Below are 19,145 nucleotides of genomic sequence, written 5' to 3'. Positions count from 1 at the left end.
GCAATAAATAAACACCCAGCTGAGACCATCAACATCACGTGTTTTAAACGTGTCCACAGATTTTGGGATTAAACTATAATGAGTTCAACAAGAGAGGCTCAACAAAGCATCATGAATGTGCTACAAACTTTAATTAGAAATCAAACCCATGGATCACATTATCAAATGTTTGTTTTAGTCTGACCATCAAATTATAACTTAAGATATTTGTTGAGTAGCACATCTATTTATTTAAATGGTTCCTATGAGTAAAATGTTCTCTAAACTTCCCTCAGCCTGCTGACATCTGATCAGACAGGTCGTCTGTTTAACGGCTCACCCAGAGAGACTCTGACCAACATCAGCAATAGTCCCGTCACAGCCTTCATGCCTCTGCAGTGTTTGGTCTCAGTTGATCCACTCAGCAGGTCCCCAGAGAACGACCGGAAATGCAGCATGAACAACCGAGCGTGAGCATCCTGTAACTTCTCCTGATGATGTGACCAGACTGAGAAATTTGACTGACTGCTGCTTTTATCTCTTCTTGAATTCGTGCTATAGATAAGGAAGTGATGTCACATTCACTTCCTCTTTAGTCAGAACCAAAAAGGACAACAGTCTTCTGATGGACTCAGGAGAGAAGCAGAAAGGATTTCTTCTTCAGATTGAAACAGGATTTGAGACAAACATCTGAGACCAGAGTTGTTTCACATTATTGTTGTTCTTGGTACCAGAGCTCAGCTAAAATATGGACCAAGAGGTCTCTTCTGTACCTCAAATCAGGCTCAGATCTGCTGCTCAGGGATTACGAGCCAGGACTGTTTGCTTGGCACCAGTAAGCTAACATGACTATTATTATCAGGATTATTATTTAATCATTGAATAAATAATTTTCTCACTATGATAAAGTCATTTAAATACATCTTATTTCTGAGTAAAGGCACCAACGTCAGCAGAAATTTACAGCACGTGATCAGTGAGGGGTGAACAGCAGAGGCAAACCCCAAAGTCAATAAGGAATTGTCAAGAACATTTGTGTGAACAAAAGAACAGACACACACAAATGTTCCAAACAGAACTGCACCTGTGTGTGTCCAGATCTGCTGTGATCCACCGGAGAATTGTTGGATTATATTATTCTCCAAAAGCTGAACTCAAACAGCTAAAATTACATGAAACATTTGTTTCTTATCATTTTTATCTTCTTTATTTATTTATATAGCATATGTTACAATCAAAATTGTTTCTAGGCGCTTTCCAGAATCCCAGAGCCTGACCCCCAACAAGCAACAGTGGCAAGGAAAAATTCGGACCAAACTCTGGCACCGATCGTACAGGGAGCGGACAGCCCGTATCAGCGGGCCCGACACCCCGTACTCTCGGAGGACCCCCCACAGGACCCCCCGAGGGACATGGTCGAATGCCTTCTCCAAGTCCACAAAACACATGTGGACTGGTTGGGCAAACTCCCATCCACCCTCGAAGACCCTGCTGAGGGTGTAGAGCTGGTCCACTGTTCCACACCCAGGACGAAAACCACATTGCTCCTCCTGAATCCGAGGTTCGACTATCCGGCGGACCCTCCTCTCCAGTACCCCTGAATAGACCTTACCAGGGAGGCTGAGGAGTGTGATTCCCCTATAGTTGGAACACACCCTCCGGTCCCCCTTCTTAAAAAGAGGGACTACCACCCCGGTCTGCCAATCCAGCGGCACTGCCCCCGATGTCCACGCAATGTTGCAGAGTCGAGTCAACCACGACAGCCCTACAACATCCAGAGCCTTAGGGACTCTGGGCGGATCTCATCCACCCCCGGGGCTTGCCACCGAGGAGTTTTTTGACTACCTCGGCAACTTCAGCCCCGGAGATACGAGAGCCCATCTCCAGGTCCCCAGGCCCTACTTCCTCACTGGAAGGCGTGTTGGTGGGATTGAGGAGGTCCTCGAAGTATTCCTTCCACCGATCCACAACATCCCGAGTTGAGGTCAGCAGCACACCATCACCACTATACACAGTGTTGACAGTGCACTGCTTCCCCCCCCTCAGACGCCGGATGGTGGTCCAGAACCTTTTCGAGGCCGTCCGAAAGTCGTTCTCCATGGCCTCACCGAACTCTTCCCATGCCCGAGTCTTTGCCTCGGCAACCGCCGTAGCTGCACTCCGCTTGGCACGCCGGTACCCATCTGCTGCCTCAGGAGTCCCACAGGCCAGTAAGGCCCGATACGACTCCTTCTTCAGCTTGATGGCATCCCTCACCGCTGGTGTCCACCAGCGGGTTCGGGCATTGCCGCCATGACAGGCACCAACCACCTTGCGGCCACAGCACCGGTCAGCTGCCTCAACAATGGAGGCACGGAACATGGTCCACTCGGACTCAATGTCCCCCGCCTCCCCCGGGACATGGTCAAAGCTCTCCCGGAGGCGTGAGTTGAAGCTCCTTCTGACAGGGGACTCTGCCAGGCGTTCCAGCAGACCCTCACAACACGTTTGGGCCTGCCAGGTCTGTCCGGCATCCTTCCCCACCATCGGAGCCAACTCACCACCAGGTGGTGATCAGTTGACAGCTCCGCCCCTCTCTTCACCCGAGTGTCCAGAACATGCGGCCGCAAATCCGATGACACAACCACAAAGTCGATCATCGATCTGCGGCCTAAGGCGTCCTGGTGCCAAGTGCACATGTGGACGCCTTTATGTCTGAACAAGGTGTTCGTTATGGACAATCTGAGACGAGCACAGAAGTCCAATAACAAAACACCACTCAGGTTCAGATCAGGGGGGCCGTTCTTCCCAATCACACCTCTCCAGGTCACACTGTCATTGCCAACGTGAGCATTGAAGTCACCCAGGAGGACGAGGGAGCCCCCAGAAGGGGCACTCTCCAGCACTCCCTCTAAGGACTCCAAAAAGGGTGGATACGCTGAACTGCTGTTTGGACCATAGGCACAAACAACAGTCAGGATCCGTCCCCCCACCCGAAGGCGAAGGGAGGCTACCCTCTCATCCACCGGGGTAAACTCCAATACACAGGCACTGAGCTGGGAGCAACCAGAATTGCCACCCCTGCTCGTCGCCTCTCACCATCGGCAACTCCAGAGTGGTAGAGAGTCCAACCCCTCTCAAGAAGACTGGTTCCAGAGCCCTTGCCGTGCGTCGAGGTGAGGCCAACTATATCTAGTCGGAACTTCTCAACCTCGCGCACCAACTCAGGCTCCTTTCCCACCAGAGAGGTGACATTCCATGTCCCTAGAGCCAGTTTGTGCAGCCGGGAATCAGACCGCCAAGGTCCCTGCCTCCGGCTGCTACCCAAAACACAATGCACCCGACCCCCTTGGCCCCTCCTGCAGGTGGTGAGCCCACGGGAAGGGGGTCCCATGTTGCCTCTTCGGGCTGCCCCGGCCGGACTCCATGGGCAGAGGTCCGGCCACCAGGCGCTCGCCAACGTGCCCCACCCCCAGGCCTGGCTCCAGGAGTGGCCCCGGTAACCCGCATCCGGGCAAGGGAAACTTGGTACCAATGTTGTTATTCATCATCAGGGGATCCTGGGCTACGCTTCGTCTGATCCCTCACCTAGGACCTGTTTGCCATGGGTGGCCCTACCAGGGGCATATAGCCCCAGACAACGGAGCTCCTGGGATCATTGGGACATGCAAACCCCTCCACCACGATAAGGTGGCAGCCCAGGGAGGGGAACTAAGATATTAACCTAATAATTAGGTGACCCTCTAAATATAAAGATAAAGCTAAGGATACTTTTTATTGTCAATTTACTCCATGTTGGGGGGGGTAGTGGACAGAGTTCAGCATCCTGACAGCCTGGTAGATAAAGCTGTTTGACAGTCTGGTGAAGCAGGCCCAAAGGCTCTGGAACCTTCTCCCTGAAGGCAGGAGGCTGAAGTCGAGGTGTGAGGGGTGGGAGTTATCCTCAACAATGATGATGGCTCTTCAGGTGAGGCAGGTGTGAAAAATGTTTGTGAGGGAGAGCAGAAGAGCACAAATGATCTTACTGGCTGCATCCACTATGTGTTACACTGTCTTTCAGCAGGAGGCAGAGCCGCCCCCATACCACACAGTAATGCAGCCAGTGATGACGCTCTCAATGGTGCCTCTATAGAAGGTGCACATAATGGGGGTGGGACATGTGCTCTCCTCAGTTTGCAGAGGAAGTATAGGCATGTCTGAGCTTTCCTGGCCAGATACGTGTACCCCCAGAAACTTGGTGCTGCTCACCCTCTCCACAGCAGCACCATTGATGATCAGTGGGGGATACTGTGGTGGCCTTCTCCTGAAGTCATTAACAATCTCTATGGTAAGGAAGAGATTGTTATCTATGCAACACTGGACCAGTTGGCTCACCTCACAGAACTGTAGGCTGCCTCATTGTTGTTGGTGATGACGCTCACTACAGTTGTATCATCCGCAAACTTAATGATGTGATTGTAGCTGGGTATGCAGTCATGGGCCAGCTGGGTGAAGAGCAGTGGGCTGAGCACACACCCTTGTGGTGCCCCTGTGCTCAGCACGACTGTCTGGGAGGTGTTGCTGCCAGCCCGTACACTCTGTGGCCTCTCTGATAAGAAGTCCAGCACCCACTTACACATATGATAATTAAGTCTGGGATAATAGCTGGAACTACAGAATTACTGACAATAACCTGACAAACCAGCATTCTGAGAGCAGTGGTCTAGTGGTCTAGAAGTGGTCTATTGGGATGATAAGGTGTCACTAGCTCCTCCAGGTAGGATGGAGCTAGGCCTCTGATGACCTTGTAGGTCAGAAGAAGAATTATTCTAAATTTAATGGGCAGCCAATGAAGAGATGCCAGTACATGAGTTATGTGATCTCTTTTGTCAACACCTGTCAGAAGCTGCAGAATTTATGATCAGCTGGAGGCTTCTTAAAGAGGTGTTTTAGCACCAAGAAAAGAATTGCAATAGTCCAGCCTGGAAGTAACAAATGCATGAACTAAGTTTTCTGCATCATGCAGTAGTTTCCTGATCTTTGCAATGTTTCTTAGGTAGAAAAAAGGCACTTCTAGAGACTAATTTAATGTGTGAGTTGACGGAGATACTATCTAGAGTTATCGTGTGATCTAATCTATCCCTGAAAGGTTCAGGACCAAACACCACGACCTCAGTTTTTCCTGAATTAAGGAGAGGGAAATTTGAAGACAGACAGGTCTGGATCTTCACTAACTTCTCTGTCTCTTCTGGTTTCATTGATAAATAAAGCTGAGTGTCATCGGCATAACAATAAAAATTTATTTCATGCTGCCGAATAATGTTTCCTAAGAGAACCATGTACAAGGTGAAAAGGATTGGTCCAAGTACAGAACCTTGTGGAACTCCATGGCTAACCCTACTGTATGAAGAGGGAACGCCATGGACATGAGAAAACTGGTATCTATCAGATAAATACGATCTAAACCAGTCTAGTGCTGTCCCTTTAATCCCAATCACATGTTCCAGTCTATGTAACAGGATGCTGTGATCAACTGTATCAAAAGCAGCACTGAGGTCCAGCAGAACCAGCATAGAGACCAGTTCATGATCTGAAGCTATGAGAAGATCATTAGTAACTTTAAGAAGTGCTGTTTCTGTGCTGTGATGAGCTCTAAAGCCGGACTGAAACATCTCAAACAGGCTGTTCCTCTGCAGGTGCTCTGTGGGTTATGCTGTGTTGAATGCCCTAAGAGCACAGCACCCAGAATAAATCATAATCCATAACCTGGACATCTGTATTCGTGTTCTTTAATTTGGACACCAACATCCCACATCTTGCCGCTCTAAACCAGCTAAATTCCTGGAGACCCCACCCTCTCCTTTTTATGGTCCTTCGAGCCGGATTAGAGTATCAATCAAGGTATGGAACCTGCAGATGTCCCGTCTGAGCCCGCACCCCAACGTGCTTTGGAGAGAGAGAGACGTCCCCCAGCCTACTTGACTGACTATGTGGTTGCAACACTCCCTCCAGAGGGACAAACCCATACCACACAACAAGCTCTCTCCTCCCAGCGATCACGTAGTGGGAGAACATGCTCATCTCAGAAGAGCTGCGACTCCAGATCAACACGGTCATCTCGCTCGTCCTCGAGCAGATTCCCCTCTAACGTTCTCTCAGAACTGGAAACAGCACAGCTGGAAGAGCGAGTGAAACAGATGGAGCTTGAGGAGTTACAACAGCGTCTAGAAGAGGACAACCAAATAGAACATGAACGTCTGCGACTTCAATCTCAAGCCAGAGAGGCCCAGCAGCTGCAGGAGGAAGCCATCAGAACGCAGGAAACGTTAACAAGACAGCTTGAGAGCCGACGACAGCTAAAGAAGAGAGCGAACCAGCTGGAAATAGCGAAGATGGTTACTTCTCTCCTGAAAGAGAAAGCACAGGACCCTGGTGGTGCCAGATCCTCACCCTGTCCATCAGATCATAGTGAGGCAAGGCAACCTGTACCTCAACCTGCAGCGCCCCATGCGACTCCGCCTCCAGCTCCAGTGACTCTACCTTCAGCCAGCCAACACGCGGTTCTGCCTCCAGCTGCTCAGACTTCACTCCAAGCACCACATGTAGCTCCGCCCTCTACGCCATATCCATCTCTTCCTCCATTACCACATCCTGCTCTTCCTCCAGTATCCCTGCCTTGTAGTTCAGCACCAGTGAACTACTACTCTGCTCCAATTTCATATCCAGTTCACCCAGCGCAGTATCTCCCCTCCAGTGCAGCCTTCACCTGCCCGGTTAAAGCAGAGCCGTGCTCCACTACAGCGCTGCCTCAACTACAGACGGCTGATGTGTTCCCACTCAGTGCCACATCCTATGGCATCCCCAAACCTATGATCCCCTTCTTCGAGAGTGGTAAAGAAAGTGACTTTGCGCTACTGAGGATGGCACTTGACAACCTGCTGAATAGTCATCTGCATTTGAGTGAGCAGTACAAGTATCAAGTGCTTCTGGGACACCTGAAGCTACCTAGTGCGCTTCAATTAGCCAAAGCCTATATGCATGACCCAAGGCCGTACACAGCGGCTATGCAGGCACTGCAAGATAAGTACGGTCAACCTCGTCAGCTCGTCCAAAGTGAACTCGGTGCGATCCTTAACGCGCCAGCCCTCAAGTTCGGAGACTCCGAGGCATTTGATGCGTTTGCTTTGTCCATTCAAACGCTAGTAGGCATGCTTAGGACCCTAGAGGGACAGAATGGCTATGAGTTAAGATGTGGATCCCATGTCGACCGGCTATTGGGCAAGATGCCGCCAAGCTACCGCGACGGGTTTGTGGAATACTGTCTGAACCAAGGTATCCTTCGGACAGGTACGGACCAGACCTATACTCTGCCTGATCTGAGCGTCTGGCTTCAGATGAAATCCCAAGCCAAACGCATAGCTGGTAGAGCTGCTTCTCTCTATAACTTTGAAGCACCCAAGCCACCAAAGAAGGACCAACGTGCCTTCAACAAATCGAAGGAGAAATCCACAGCATTCCTCCTCACTGCCAGTGATAATCAAGATCTCAAAGGACGTCCAGCACCCATGAAGTTCTCATCCAAACCAAAACCATACTGCCCTCACTGCGACAATAAGGAGCACTTCCTGAATGCTTGCGCAGAATTCAAGAAACTGAACACAGAGCAGATTGTGAGGTGGATAAGGGACGGACAGCGGTGTTGGAAGTGCGGACGATCTCACAAGCCTGAGGGGCCTTGCAATACCTGCAAAGAGCAACATCTGACAGTATTACACAACGCAGTCCAGCAGACCCAGAAGAGTGTGCTTATGGTGACCGCTCCAACTACAAAGGTGTACTTGGATAGACCAAACAGATCCCCCAAGGTGATGCTGAAGGTTGTGAAAGTCTTACTTCATGCTGGGGACAGAGTGTTGGAGACGTATGCAGTGCTAGACGACGGTTCAGAGCGAAGCATCATATTGCCACAAGCTGTACAACGTCTGAACCTCACCGCGCAGCCTGAAACACTTACCGTCCGAACTGTTCACCAAGAGGTAGTGCAGCTTCAAGGCGCTTCAGTTACCCTTTACGTTTCCTCACTGCTCAAACCTGAAGAGAGGTATCATATACACCATGCATTCACCTCAGAGAATTTAGGTCTCTCAGAGCATTCCTATCCAGTGAGGTCTCTCCAACAGAAATATAAGCACCTCCGCAACTTACCTTTGCCTCCTGTAGAACATGCTCAACCTCTGCTGCTCATCGGATCTGATCTGCCTCATCTCCTGACACCCATAGAGCCGGTGCGGACAGGTCCACCAGGAGGGCCCATCGCAGTCCATACCCAGCTTGGCTGGTCACTTCAAGGTCCCACCAATATTGACCAAGTTCCCGCCTCCGAGCAGCAGTGCCTATTCACAGTAACAGACTCACCAACCTGTGAACTCTTTAAGAATGTTGAGCGTCTATGGCAGATCGATACGCTGCCCTACACAAGCAAGAAGCAGGTGACCCGATCGAAGCAAGATCAGCAAGCCTTAGCCTTACTCCAGTCATCCACCGTTAGAATCACTGTTGATGGGATACAAAGATATGCTACACCGTTGCTTCGTCGTGCCAACTCCCCACCACTCTCCAAGCCCCTATGGAAACTGTGTTGTCTAGTCTTCGTAGCACAGAGAGGAGACTTGCCAAAGACCCACAACGCGCTGAGGCGTACTGTCAAGAGATCAGGGAGCTAGAGAGGATGGGCTACGTAGCAGTGGTGCCACCTGAGGTAGCTACATCAACCCCAGAATCCTGGTATATACCTCACCATATGGTTCGGCACAAGGACAGGATCGTCTTCAACTGTTCCTTCCGGTACGAAGGGAAGTCTCTGAACGAACTTCTCCTCTCCTGGACCTACCCTAGGCCCATCATTGCTTGGAGTCCTCATTCGGTTTCGGCAGTACCCAGTAGCGGTGAGCGGTGACATCAAAGGCATGTTCCACCAGATACGCCTTCTGCCAGCCGACAAACCAGTTCTGCGTTTCATCTGGCGGGATATGAAGAGGACTGAGGAGCCTAAGATCTACGAATGGCAAGTTCTGCCGTTCGGCACTACGTGCAGCCCCTGCTGTGCCATCTACGCCCTGCAACGGCACGTCCAAAATACAAGTGAGTCCAACAGCGACCTCATTGATATTGTTGAGCAGTCATTCTACGTGGATAACTGTCTCCACAGCACCCACTCAAAGGAGGAAGCTAAGGATATTGTTGATCGCCTGCGCCATCTACTCCACACTGGAGGCTTCGAAATACGCCAGTGGGCTAGTAATGTTCCTGCCGTTATCGAACATCTTCCATCCAACATCAGATCTGAGAGCAGTGAGCTATGGCTTTCCCAATACAGTACGGACCTGCAGGAACCAACTCTTGGGTTACGTTGGGACTGCATCCATGACACGTTGAAGTACAAACATAGACCAGTGGAGAGAACTGAACCTACGTTGAGGAACGTTTACAGGGTACTTGCCTGTCAGTATGACCCACTAGGTTATATTGTACCATTCACCACAAGGGCCAAGATTCTGGTTCAGGATCTTTGGAAGGCACAAATTGGCTGGGATGACCCGATCCAGCCACAGAGCCTCCGTGACAGATGGCTCACTTGGGAGCGTGAGATTCCTGATCTCATCCAGATGGAGATTCCCAGATGTTATGCACCAGTGTCTGCAGACTCATCGACATCTATCAGAGATCTTCACATCTTCTGTGATGCTTCTGAGAGAGCATATGGATCTGTTGCCTATCTACGGACAGAAGATGCTCAGAAGCAAGTGCATGTTTCTTTCGTCCTAGCTCGATCCCGTGTGGCACCAAAGAAGCAACTTTCCATGCCGCGGTTAGAGTTGAGTGCTGCACTCACCGGTGCTCAACTAGCCAGCGTCCTTCAGACTGAGCTCGCCTTACCCATCGGGACGATCATTCTCTGGTCAGACTCCACTACTGTTCTCCACTGGATCACGTCCGAATCTTGCCAATATAAGGTTTTTGTGGGCACACGTGTGGCAGAAATACAGAGTCTCACGGATGTGAGTAACTGGAGGTATGTGGATACTGCGAACAATCCTGCAGATGATATCACGCGGGGCAAGACCCTGAAGGAGTTATCTCGACCACACCGCTGGCACCAAGGTCCTGCCTTCTTACGTCAGACAGAGGATCACTGGCCGACCAGCCCATCTTCCTATCTAGAGGCAGATGATAGTGAATTGAAGAAATCCTCCTTCTGTGGACATGTGACTGTTGATTCTTGTCCTCAACTCCCCGAGGTCAGCATGTTCTCCACATGGAAGGAACTCATGCAAGCAACAGTGCGGTTCTACACGGGGCGGCTGATCCAAACTCTGATTCGCTCCACGAAGCAGCTGATTACATCAAAGCTGAGAATCTCCTCCTAAAACAGGCGCAGTTGGAGTCATTCCCGGAAGAGGTCAAGGCGCTCATCACCGACCGACCCTTGCCAACCTCCAGTAGATTGGGCTCCCTATCTCCTGAGTATGATAAGGATACAGGGCTCATCAGAGTTGGGGGGAGGTTACGAAGAGCAGAGCAGCTAGAACTAGACACCATCCACCCAGTCTTGCTAGATCCAAAGCATCCCTTGACCAATCTAATCATCCAGGATTTCGATGAGACCCTCCTGCATCCTGGCCCTGAACGAGTGCTGGCAGAGCTACGTCGTCGGTTTTGGATATTGCGGGGCAGGGAAGCTGTCAAGAGGCAGCAGAGTCGCTGCATGCAGTGCCAGGCATGGCGTGCCAATCCTTCTGTCCCTAAGATGGCTGATTTGCCACCTGCTCGTCTGCGCTTATATAAACCACCCTTTTATTCAACCGGAGTAGATTGCTTCGGGCCCTTCACGGTGAAGATCGGACGCCGAACAGAGAAGCGTTGGGGCATTGTCTTCAAGTGCATGACAACCAGATGTGTGCATCTAGATCTCCTGGAAGGTCTCGACACCGATGCTTTTCTGATGTCTTTACGCCGTTTCGTCGCCAGAAGAGGCAAACCCTTTGAACTCCTGTCCGACAACGGCACAAACTTCGTCGGTGGAGCTCGAGAGCTACGCGAAGCTTTTGAGACCATGGCTCCGCACTTAAAGGAACAGCTGGCAAAACAGAAGATCGAGTTCTGTTTCAATCCCCCCAGTGCTCCCCACTTTGGTGGAGCGTGGGAAAGAGAAGTGCGGTCCGTGAAGACAGCTCTCAAGGTAGTTCTTAAGGAACAGACCGTACCGGAGACGGTGCTCCAGACAGTCCTTGTGGAGGTAGAGGGCATCCTGAATGCAAAGCCTCTTGGCTATGTCTCATCTGACCTAGCTGATCCAGACCCCATCACACCTAGCATTCTGCTGATGGGACGCTATGATGCGTCACTTCCTCAGGTCATATATGACTCTAATGACACCCTTGGAATCGCAGATGGCGGCACAGCCAAGTTCTTGTCGATCGCTTCTGGACCAGATTCATCAGTCACTACCTGCCTAGTCTACAGGAGAGACAGAAGTGGCAGAGAGATGGCAAACATCTTGAACCAATCAAGTGGTGCTTATTGTGATCCCAAACTCCGTGTACTACTCTGGATCGGGGTTGCCCCTACTCCGGGGCTATGCCTGGAAGGACTGCCACTTATCTGGAGCTGATGGCCATCCGAACTGCTGCCATTGAGGTCAAAGATCGGACATACATTCGACCAGTAGCTCGTCTGGTCCAGCTCCCTAAGCTCGAAGACAGAGCTACAGATCCACCTGCCTGAGTGGCCTTTCTACCTTGGATACGACTGTCTGTGCAGACAGTCGGGGGCGGCTGTGTTCAAAGCCCACACTGTTTATATTATTGTATACTGTTAGAGTTTATCTAAGTAGTATGTTTTATTCATTGTTATTTAGTTTTTTCCTTGAAGTTTCATATTTCCGATGCTCTCGAATGCAACACAGATGTCCGACGCTCTTGAACGCACCACTGCCGTCTGTGCATGCGGTACTTTAATTAGTTAACGATTCACACCCGATGCAACTGTAGAGAGTGCGTGTCCATTCAGATGCAGCTACGCTGAGATAATTTCACCTTTTTTGCCTATTTTTCTCCATTTGCCTGTGCTCCTGTGGTTTATTGCTGTGTGTGAATGCCATAAGAGCACAGCAGAATAAATCATAATCCATAACCTGGACATCTGTATTCGTGTTCTTTAATTTGGACACCAACATCCCACATCTTGCCGCTCTAAACCAGCTAAATTCCTGGAGACCCCACCCTCTCCTTTTTAGTTACTGATGAACACTGTTATTAAACCAACAGAATTGAGGGCAGAACCACACCTAACCTGCAGGGGTCAAGATAGGAAAGCAGAGAAAAACATGATTTTGATACCTTTAAAATTTTTTTCAGGTGTAATCTTTATTTGACAGAAAAAAGGTTACATACTGCTAAATTTCATTAATTACATTAAATGATGTTATTGCAAGAGATCCAGATTTTATTTTAAAAATCAATATATTAACATTAGGCTACAGCTTTCATAGTTTGATTGTGTTAAGATAACGTTAAAACTTATTCCAGATAGCCTACGTTTAGAGACCAGAATTTAGTGCATTTAGTTGAACATAAATTTTGAATTTTAATTGCTCCACATCAACTTTTAAGACTTTAAGTCTGTTATAACTCATATTTAAATGGTGCAGATGGTATTGGTTATTTTAGACTAGTAATGAAAGCAGTAGTAGTAGTCGTCATAATTAAATAAAAAAGGTTAGTAAACCTTCTTCATTCATCTGAAGCACAAACTTTATGTTCAAACTCCAAATGCACTGATAGAATGAGCTCTCCAGGTTCACAAAATTTGCCAGTGGGCAAAAAACAAAGTTTATGGTCTAGATACCCAAAACTGAAGAATGTTCAAGAGTCTGTGCAGACAAGTTTTTATGGTAACACTGGAGCTGTCGTTCAAAGTCAATTCATCTTCCATTCATTTCCTCTTTATTTATACCACACGATGTCCATAAACACAGGGCCTGAGCCCCAACTAACAACAGTGGTAAGGACTAATTCCCTTTGAACAGGAAGAAACCTTGAGCAAGACCAAGCTCATATGAGGGACCATCCTCATGGTGGACAGCTGGGTAAAGAAGGAGGAGAAGGTAGAGGAGAGAGTAGACATACATCTTACATACTGAAGAGAATTTTCAGTTTTTTGCATATGTTTCTGTTTTATGTTAGAATTAGTTTAGATGTTAGGGATAATATAATCATTAGTAAGTGTAATACAGTTAAGCAGTCACTTGACCCATCCATGACATCACTGTTGTTTGGATAACTAGTCAGTGGAGATGGTCAGGCTGAAAGTGTTGAATGACCCATTGTAAAAACTGGACAGCATAGTTTAGTGGTGTTGATATTTCATCTGCAAGAAGAATGTGAACCTTGACCTGGCTAAATGAGAAACATTTGGCTCTTTTCTTCAAAAATACTTTCTTGCTGGGAGAACAAGGACTGTGCCAGCACCCAGTGGGACTGGAAGGAGAACACAAGGTCATCCAATCAGAAGACAACATCGGACTGGATTTGCATCAATGATTTGCTTATTTGTTTCTATAAAAGACTGGGTCGAGGGATAGTTGGGCTGTCAGACTTCATGCCCTGACAATTGACTTTATTGTAGGGTTTTGAACTGGCCCGGAGCTCTGTAATATTTGTATCTTGAATTGATTCTATTTGCTAAATACATTGTCTTCATTCAGAGAACACGCAGATTGGCAGTAAGACACTCGAAAATATTGTGATCCAACTATACAAATACATTAATTACACAGAGGAATCAAAGCTAAAGCTGAGCAGGTCAGTGGGGCTGGTTGGCAGTGCACAACTATGGGGTTGGTGATAGCTGTAGATGGATGCAGTGAAATGTGTTAATGGAGTCATTGACCTATAGCTCAGGAGGACACGCAGCCATGAACCAGCGGTGTCAGATGATCATGTTTTTTAGATGATGATATCAAGATGGTAGCCAAAAAAATAGATTCCCCTGATCTAAATAGGATAATTACTCTAACTAGGAAAATGACTGTAGCTACAGAATTACTAACTGTAAGCTTCCTTAATGGGGAAGGTTTTAAGCCTAAAAGTAGAATATGAGGATGTGGAAAAGAAGTTTTTGTCCTAGCCGCATGCAGCAGCCGCTGCCTTTGTAATCACTTATTGAGATATCTTTTGAATATGTGAAAAGGAAGTAAGATTTTATTTAAAAAAATAGTTTTAAAAACACTTTTGATGCAATCTACTGAATTTTCTGTTGTTTGCAGAAGACATGAATATTTTCCCTTCAAGGGACAATTTCCAAAAACTTACTTTTAGCAGTGTTTCTTAATTTTGTTAATAACTAGCCCATATTTAAGTACACACAGCGAGTGAGGACACGTCACCTGATGTTGAGCAGTACAATGGAAGCAGGGAAAAATACAAAGCAAAGCTGGTTCAGGATCGCAGTAGTTTATATTGTGGTGGGCAAAAGTCAGCCAGGATGTGTTCGGAGCAGCAGACACGAACTGAACCCCAAAAAGACACACACAGGACTGAGTAGATTTGACCAGAACAGACTTAAAACATGGCAGTCGAATCCCACAAAGAACCAAAGATGAAAAACTCCTCAACACAAAAGGCTGTGCAGCACAAACAGACATCTGAATGCACAATCACAGAAGGTTGAAACAACAAATTGGCAAGGATGGAACTGGGAGCAGTCCTTTTAACAGCAGGCAGGTGTAGATGATTAACTGGAGCAGCCCCACCCGACCTGGAAACAGACATGGAACAGAAGGGGAGGGGGGAGAAAGCACCAGGGAAAACTCCGAACAGGACGGCCTGGGTCTTTGTGTGGCTGTTCAAAAGTAAGAGCTTTTCTAGATTCCAGATTAATCTATTAACAAGAATACAAGATGTTCACAAATCTCATCAGTTTCCCACAAAAAAAACCTTCAAACAGATCATTTTGAGACACATTTCCTGACCCTCAGCAGCTTACAGAACATTGAAATTGTTGTCGAAATTAAAACTTCCGGGGTGGGAAGGCACACTGGATATAAGAATATATGATGTAAAGCACTAGAAAAGTGTGCTTTGCATGATATGCTCCCTTTAATAAGAAAAGAAGAATATGAGCCTGGACCTCTTCAAGGTTTCTTCCTGTTATAGCGCAATTCTTCCTGCCACTGTTGCTTGCTCGGGGATTAGACATCTAGAGACTGTAACAGATGCTTTAGAAATAAAGTTGCAGCTGTTATCAAAGCTTTAAAAACATGTTTGTATCCTAATTGGCCAGTAATTCATTCTAAACACTGACAAGTTTGGGTTTTTTTGGCCTCTTCTCTCAAACCCATCATGTGGTTTCACTCTGTAACTGTCACATAAAAACTGTTGTAACAATTGCTGATTGATGGGAAATTTAAAGGAACCAGAGGATAGAATCTGCACATTTGCTTGAACTCAGATGTAAAATCAGCAAAAGACTAAAGCAAAGATCTTTGTTTTATTAATTACATTTAGTTCATAGTTTCTAAAAGAAAAATAGAGCAGTATGATGGAACTTCTGTCTTTCAAAGAGAAACTCTTATATTTCAAAACATGAGAAAAAAAAACTATGATACAGTTATTTAGGTATTACACGTGAGAAAATAAAGGTTTATTGCAGGTCATAAAAATAAAGTTTAACCCTGAGCATCCACTCCTTCATCCAGGCAGTGTTCTGCTAAACCACCACCCTCCCAAAATTGTAAATAAAGTGATTTCATGTGACTTCAGGAGCATTTCCATGCATTTCAAGGTCTTTCTTGTGAACAACCTTCACTATAAACTCTCTCAGGGAAATGTGGAAGATGTTTGTTATTTTCAGACAGTTAAAAGTGAGTATTTCTCATTTCAGCCATTATAACTGAGTTGTCTCCATGGTCCCTCCTGTGATGATGGCAGAACCTTCAGCTGTCCCACAGATCTTCTTCTTCTTCCATGAAAAATAGATGAAAATCCCACTGAAGATAAAAATCATCACCAATGCACGGAAGAAAAGTGTGAGGAGAACATTATCTGGATAATCATGGATAAAAACATAGGAAAAAAATATCAGTAAAATAAAGTTATGCAGGTGAGTCACAATTGACAACAGAGTAACAACTGTGATCATCACATCATGACAGGTAATCTGAAAAAAAAATATTTATTACATTTGAGAAGAAATAAATAAAAGAAATAAGAAATAAACGAAATAAATATAGAAGGTAAGAACACAAATATTTAACTTGGGTAGATGTTTGATTGGAGGATGTTAATTTAGTGGAGGGGATATAAGACACTGTGATGTCACTCTCCTTACCAACATTGACTGAAGTTGTTGTTGTTGTGGTTGTTGGTTTTATACACAATGTGTTATTTGCTGCAAACACCCACTGTGTTATGTTTGTCCCATTTGATAATTGGCACTCAATGAAAATGTAGCCTAAAGGGAAGAAACTGTTCAACCACTGACACAAAAGCATCAATGTCACATTAATGAAGATGTTTCCATCATGTTGTCACTCACCACAGGTTGAAATCATCTCTGTTACTGAGGCTTCACTGACGTGATTCCTGACTAAACACACCAGCCGTCCTGACACTGTTTGTTTCAGAATGATCTCATTAGTCTCATTATTCCCAGAGAGGAGCTGATCATCTGTCAGTGTGTCTCCATCCAGAGTCCAGCTGTACTGAGGACTGTCTCCAACAGAGGAGCAGGACATCCTCTTCTCTCCCTGGGACAGACACTCAGACGTCAGCCGGACAGTCGACACAGGAGCTGAAACACAAGAACTTTAATTAGAACAGAAAATGATCAGCTCTCTACACAGCAGAACATGAATCCTGTGTTATATGAGAGTTAGAGTATGACAGGAAGATTTAATCAAAGCTCTCAGTCAAACGTACCTTGGATGTTCAACTGTAGAGTCCGAAATGCTGTTATCTCTCCATCCTCATTAAATATTTCAAGTTCATATTCTTCACCATCAGTTCTGCTCAGGCTGTTCATCCTCAATGTTCCATTATGGGAAATAAACTCTGACCTGTTTGATAATCTATTCGTCACAGTCCCATTACCAATCCGACTCAGAATTCTTACATTTGAGTTCCACCATCTGAATGTCAGTATCTCTGGGACTTTGTCCATCAACTGCAGGACCAGAGTTCCTCCCAGAGCTCCATAACATAGAGTTTGATCCTGCCGGCCATCACAGGAGGTTTCTACACCTGCACAACACACAAATGACCAAATCACAGCAATAAATAAACACCTAGCTGAGACCATCAACATCACGTGTTTTAAAGGTGTCCACAGATTTTGGGATTAAACTATAATGAGTTCAACAAGAGAGGCTCAACAAAGCATCATGAATGTGCTACAAACTTTAATTAGAAATCAAACCCATGGCTCACATAATCAAATGTTTGTTTTAGTCTGACCATCAAATTATAACTTAAGATATTTGTTGAGTAGCACATCTATTTATTTAAATGGTTCCTATGAGTAAAATGTTCTCTAAACGTCCCTCGGCCTGCTGACATCTGATCAGACTGGTCGTCTGTTTAACGGCTCACCCAGAGAGACTCTGACCAACATCAGCAATAGTCCCATCACAGCCTTCATGCCTCTGCAGTGTTTGGTCTCAGTTGATCCACTCAGCAGGTCCCCAGAGAACGACCAGAAATGCAGCATGAACAACCGAGCGTGAGCGTCCTGTAACTTCTCCTGATGATGTGACCAGACCGAGAAATTTTACTGACTTCTGCTTTTATCTCTTCTTGTATTCATGCTATAGATAAGGAAGTGATGTCCTAATCACTTCCTCTTTAGTCAGAACCAAAAAGGACAACAGTCTTCTGATGGACTCAGGAGAGAAGAAGAAAGGATTTCTTCTTCAGGTTGAAACAGGATTTGAGACAAACATCTGAGACCAGAGTTGTTTCACATTATTGTTGTTCTTGGTACCAGAGCTCAGCTAAAATATGGACCAAGAGGTCTCTTCTGTACCTCAAATTAGGCTCAGATCTGCTGCTCAGGGATTACGAGCCAGGACTGCGTTTGCTTGGCACCAGTAAGCTAACATGACTATTATTATCAGGATTATTGTTATTTAATCATTGAATAAATAATTTTCTCAGTACGATAGTCATTTAAATACATCTTATTTCTGAGTAAAGGCACCAACGTCAGCAGAAATTTACAGCACGTGATCAGTGAGGGGTGAACAGAAGAGGCAAACCCCAACGTCAATAAGGAATTGTCAAGAACATTTGTGTGAACAAAAGAACAGAAACAAACAAATGTTCCAAACAGAACTGCACCTGCGTGTGTGTCCAGATCTACACATTAAAAGATGTAATGTGCGAATATATTAAAAACTATCCTAGACATAAGTACACACAGTGAGTGAGGACATGTCACCATATATCTAGAAGTACAGTGGCAGCAGGAAAAATTTCATTTTCAGTCACCAAATTTGAATCAGGATTGCAGCAGTTTATACTCTGGAGAGAAAAAGTCAGCCAAGATGGCCTGGTTGTTTGTCGTGTTATTGCAACTGTTTAAGAGAGTCATTTTCCATTTATGAATGTATTTGTTTGTTTATTTAGTCTTGACCATATATATGTTTATTATAATTGACCCCCATTTAATCTCCTTCAGCAGAGGGTCCAGATTAGCAATGTCAGAACACATCTCCTCCCACTTATGTGACCTTGAAAATGGAGCAGGCAGGGGGCGGGGAGAAGACAGAGAGCAGTCGGTTTCCAGAGTTTCATTTCTTCAAAAAACCAACACAAAACCTCCGACCCCATGAGAGAGTTTTGTTTGGATGATAGAGACACCATTAGAATCGTTCATTGTGTAACAGCCTCCTAAAAGATGATGGAATTAAACACCGATAGTGGTCTGAGCTCAACATTGGGAACACACTGCAAATATGTGTACAATTATATATGTTAAAGCACTGAAAAGTGAGTTTTGCGTAACACATCTCCTTCAATAATAAAAGAAATATGAGCCTGGCCTGTTCCAGCTATCCTCCTTTTAAAGTGGAACTTTTCTTGCCACTGTTTCTTGCTCGTGGGTCAGGCTCTGGGTGTCTCAGGCAGCTCGAGAAACCCTCGACTGAAACA

General features: G+C 46.2%; 1 protein-coding gene across 6 annotated transcripts in view; it reads right to left on the bottom strand.

Moving 5' to 3' along the window:
* Nucleotides 1–17,764, bottom strand: part of LOC130531100 (serine-rich adhesin for platelets-like) — a 31,773-nt gene extending 14,009 nt beyond the window's left edge. For 5 of the 6 annotated variants that reach the window (XM_057042861.1, XM_057042862.1, XM_057042864.1 and 2 more), the window contains exons 1-3: nucleotides 17,586–17,764; nucleotides 16,917–17,237; nucleotides 16,534–16,788 (exon numbers count right to left, since the gene is read on the bottom strand). In XM_057042861.1, coding sequence (XP_056898841.1) covers nucleotides 16,534–16,788; nucleotides 16,917–17,237; nucleotides 17,586–17,703 — 694 coding nt within the window. In that variant the 5' untranslated portion in view covers nucleotides 17,704–17,764. Of the gene's footprint in view, nucleotides 1–319; nucleotides 506–16,533; nucleotides 16,789–16,916; nucleotides 17,238–17,585 lie in introns of those variants that run through there. The other variant, XM_057042865.1, reaches the window with a different exon arrangement.
* Between the last annotated feature and the right edge of the window lie 1,381 nt (nucleotides 17,765–19,145).

Source organism: Takifugu flavidus, chromosome 9 (assembly GCF_003711565.1).
Source record: "Takifugu flavidus isolate HTHZ2018 chromosome 9, ASM371156v2, whole genome shotgun sequence".
Lineage (NCBI taxonomy): Eukaryota > Metazoa > Chordata > Actinopteri > Tetraodontiformes > Tetraodontidae > Takifugu > Takifugu flavidus.
The sequence above is the reverse complement of the archived record's forward strand: the minus strand, read 5'-3'. Positions and strand labels throughout refer to the sequence as shown.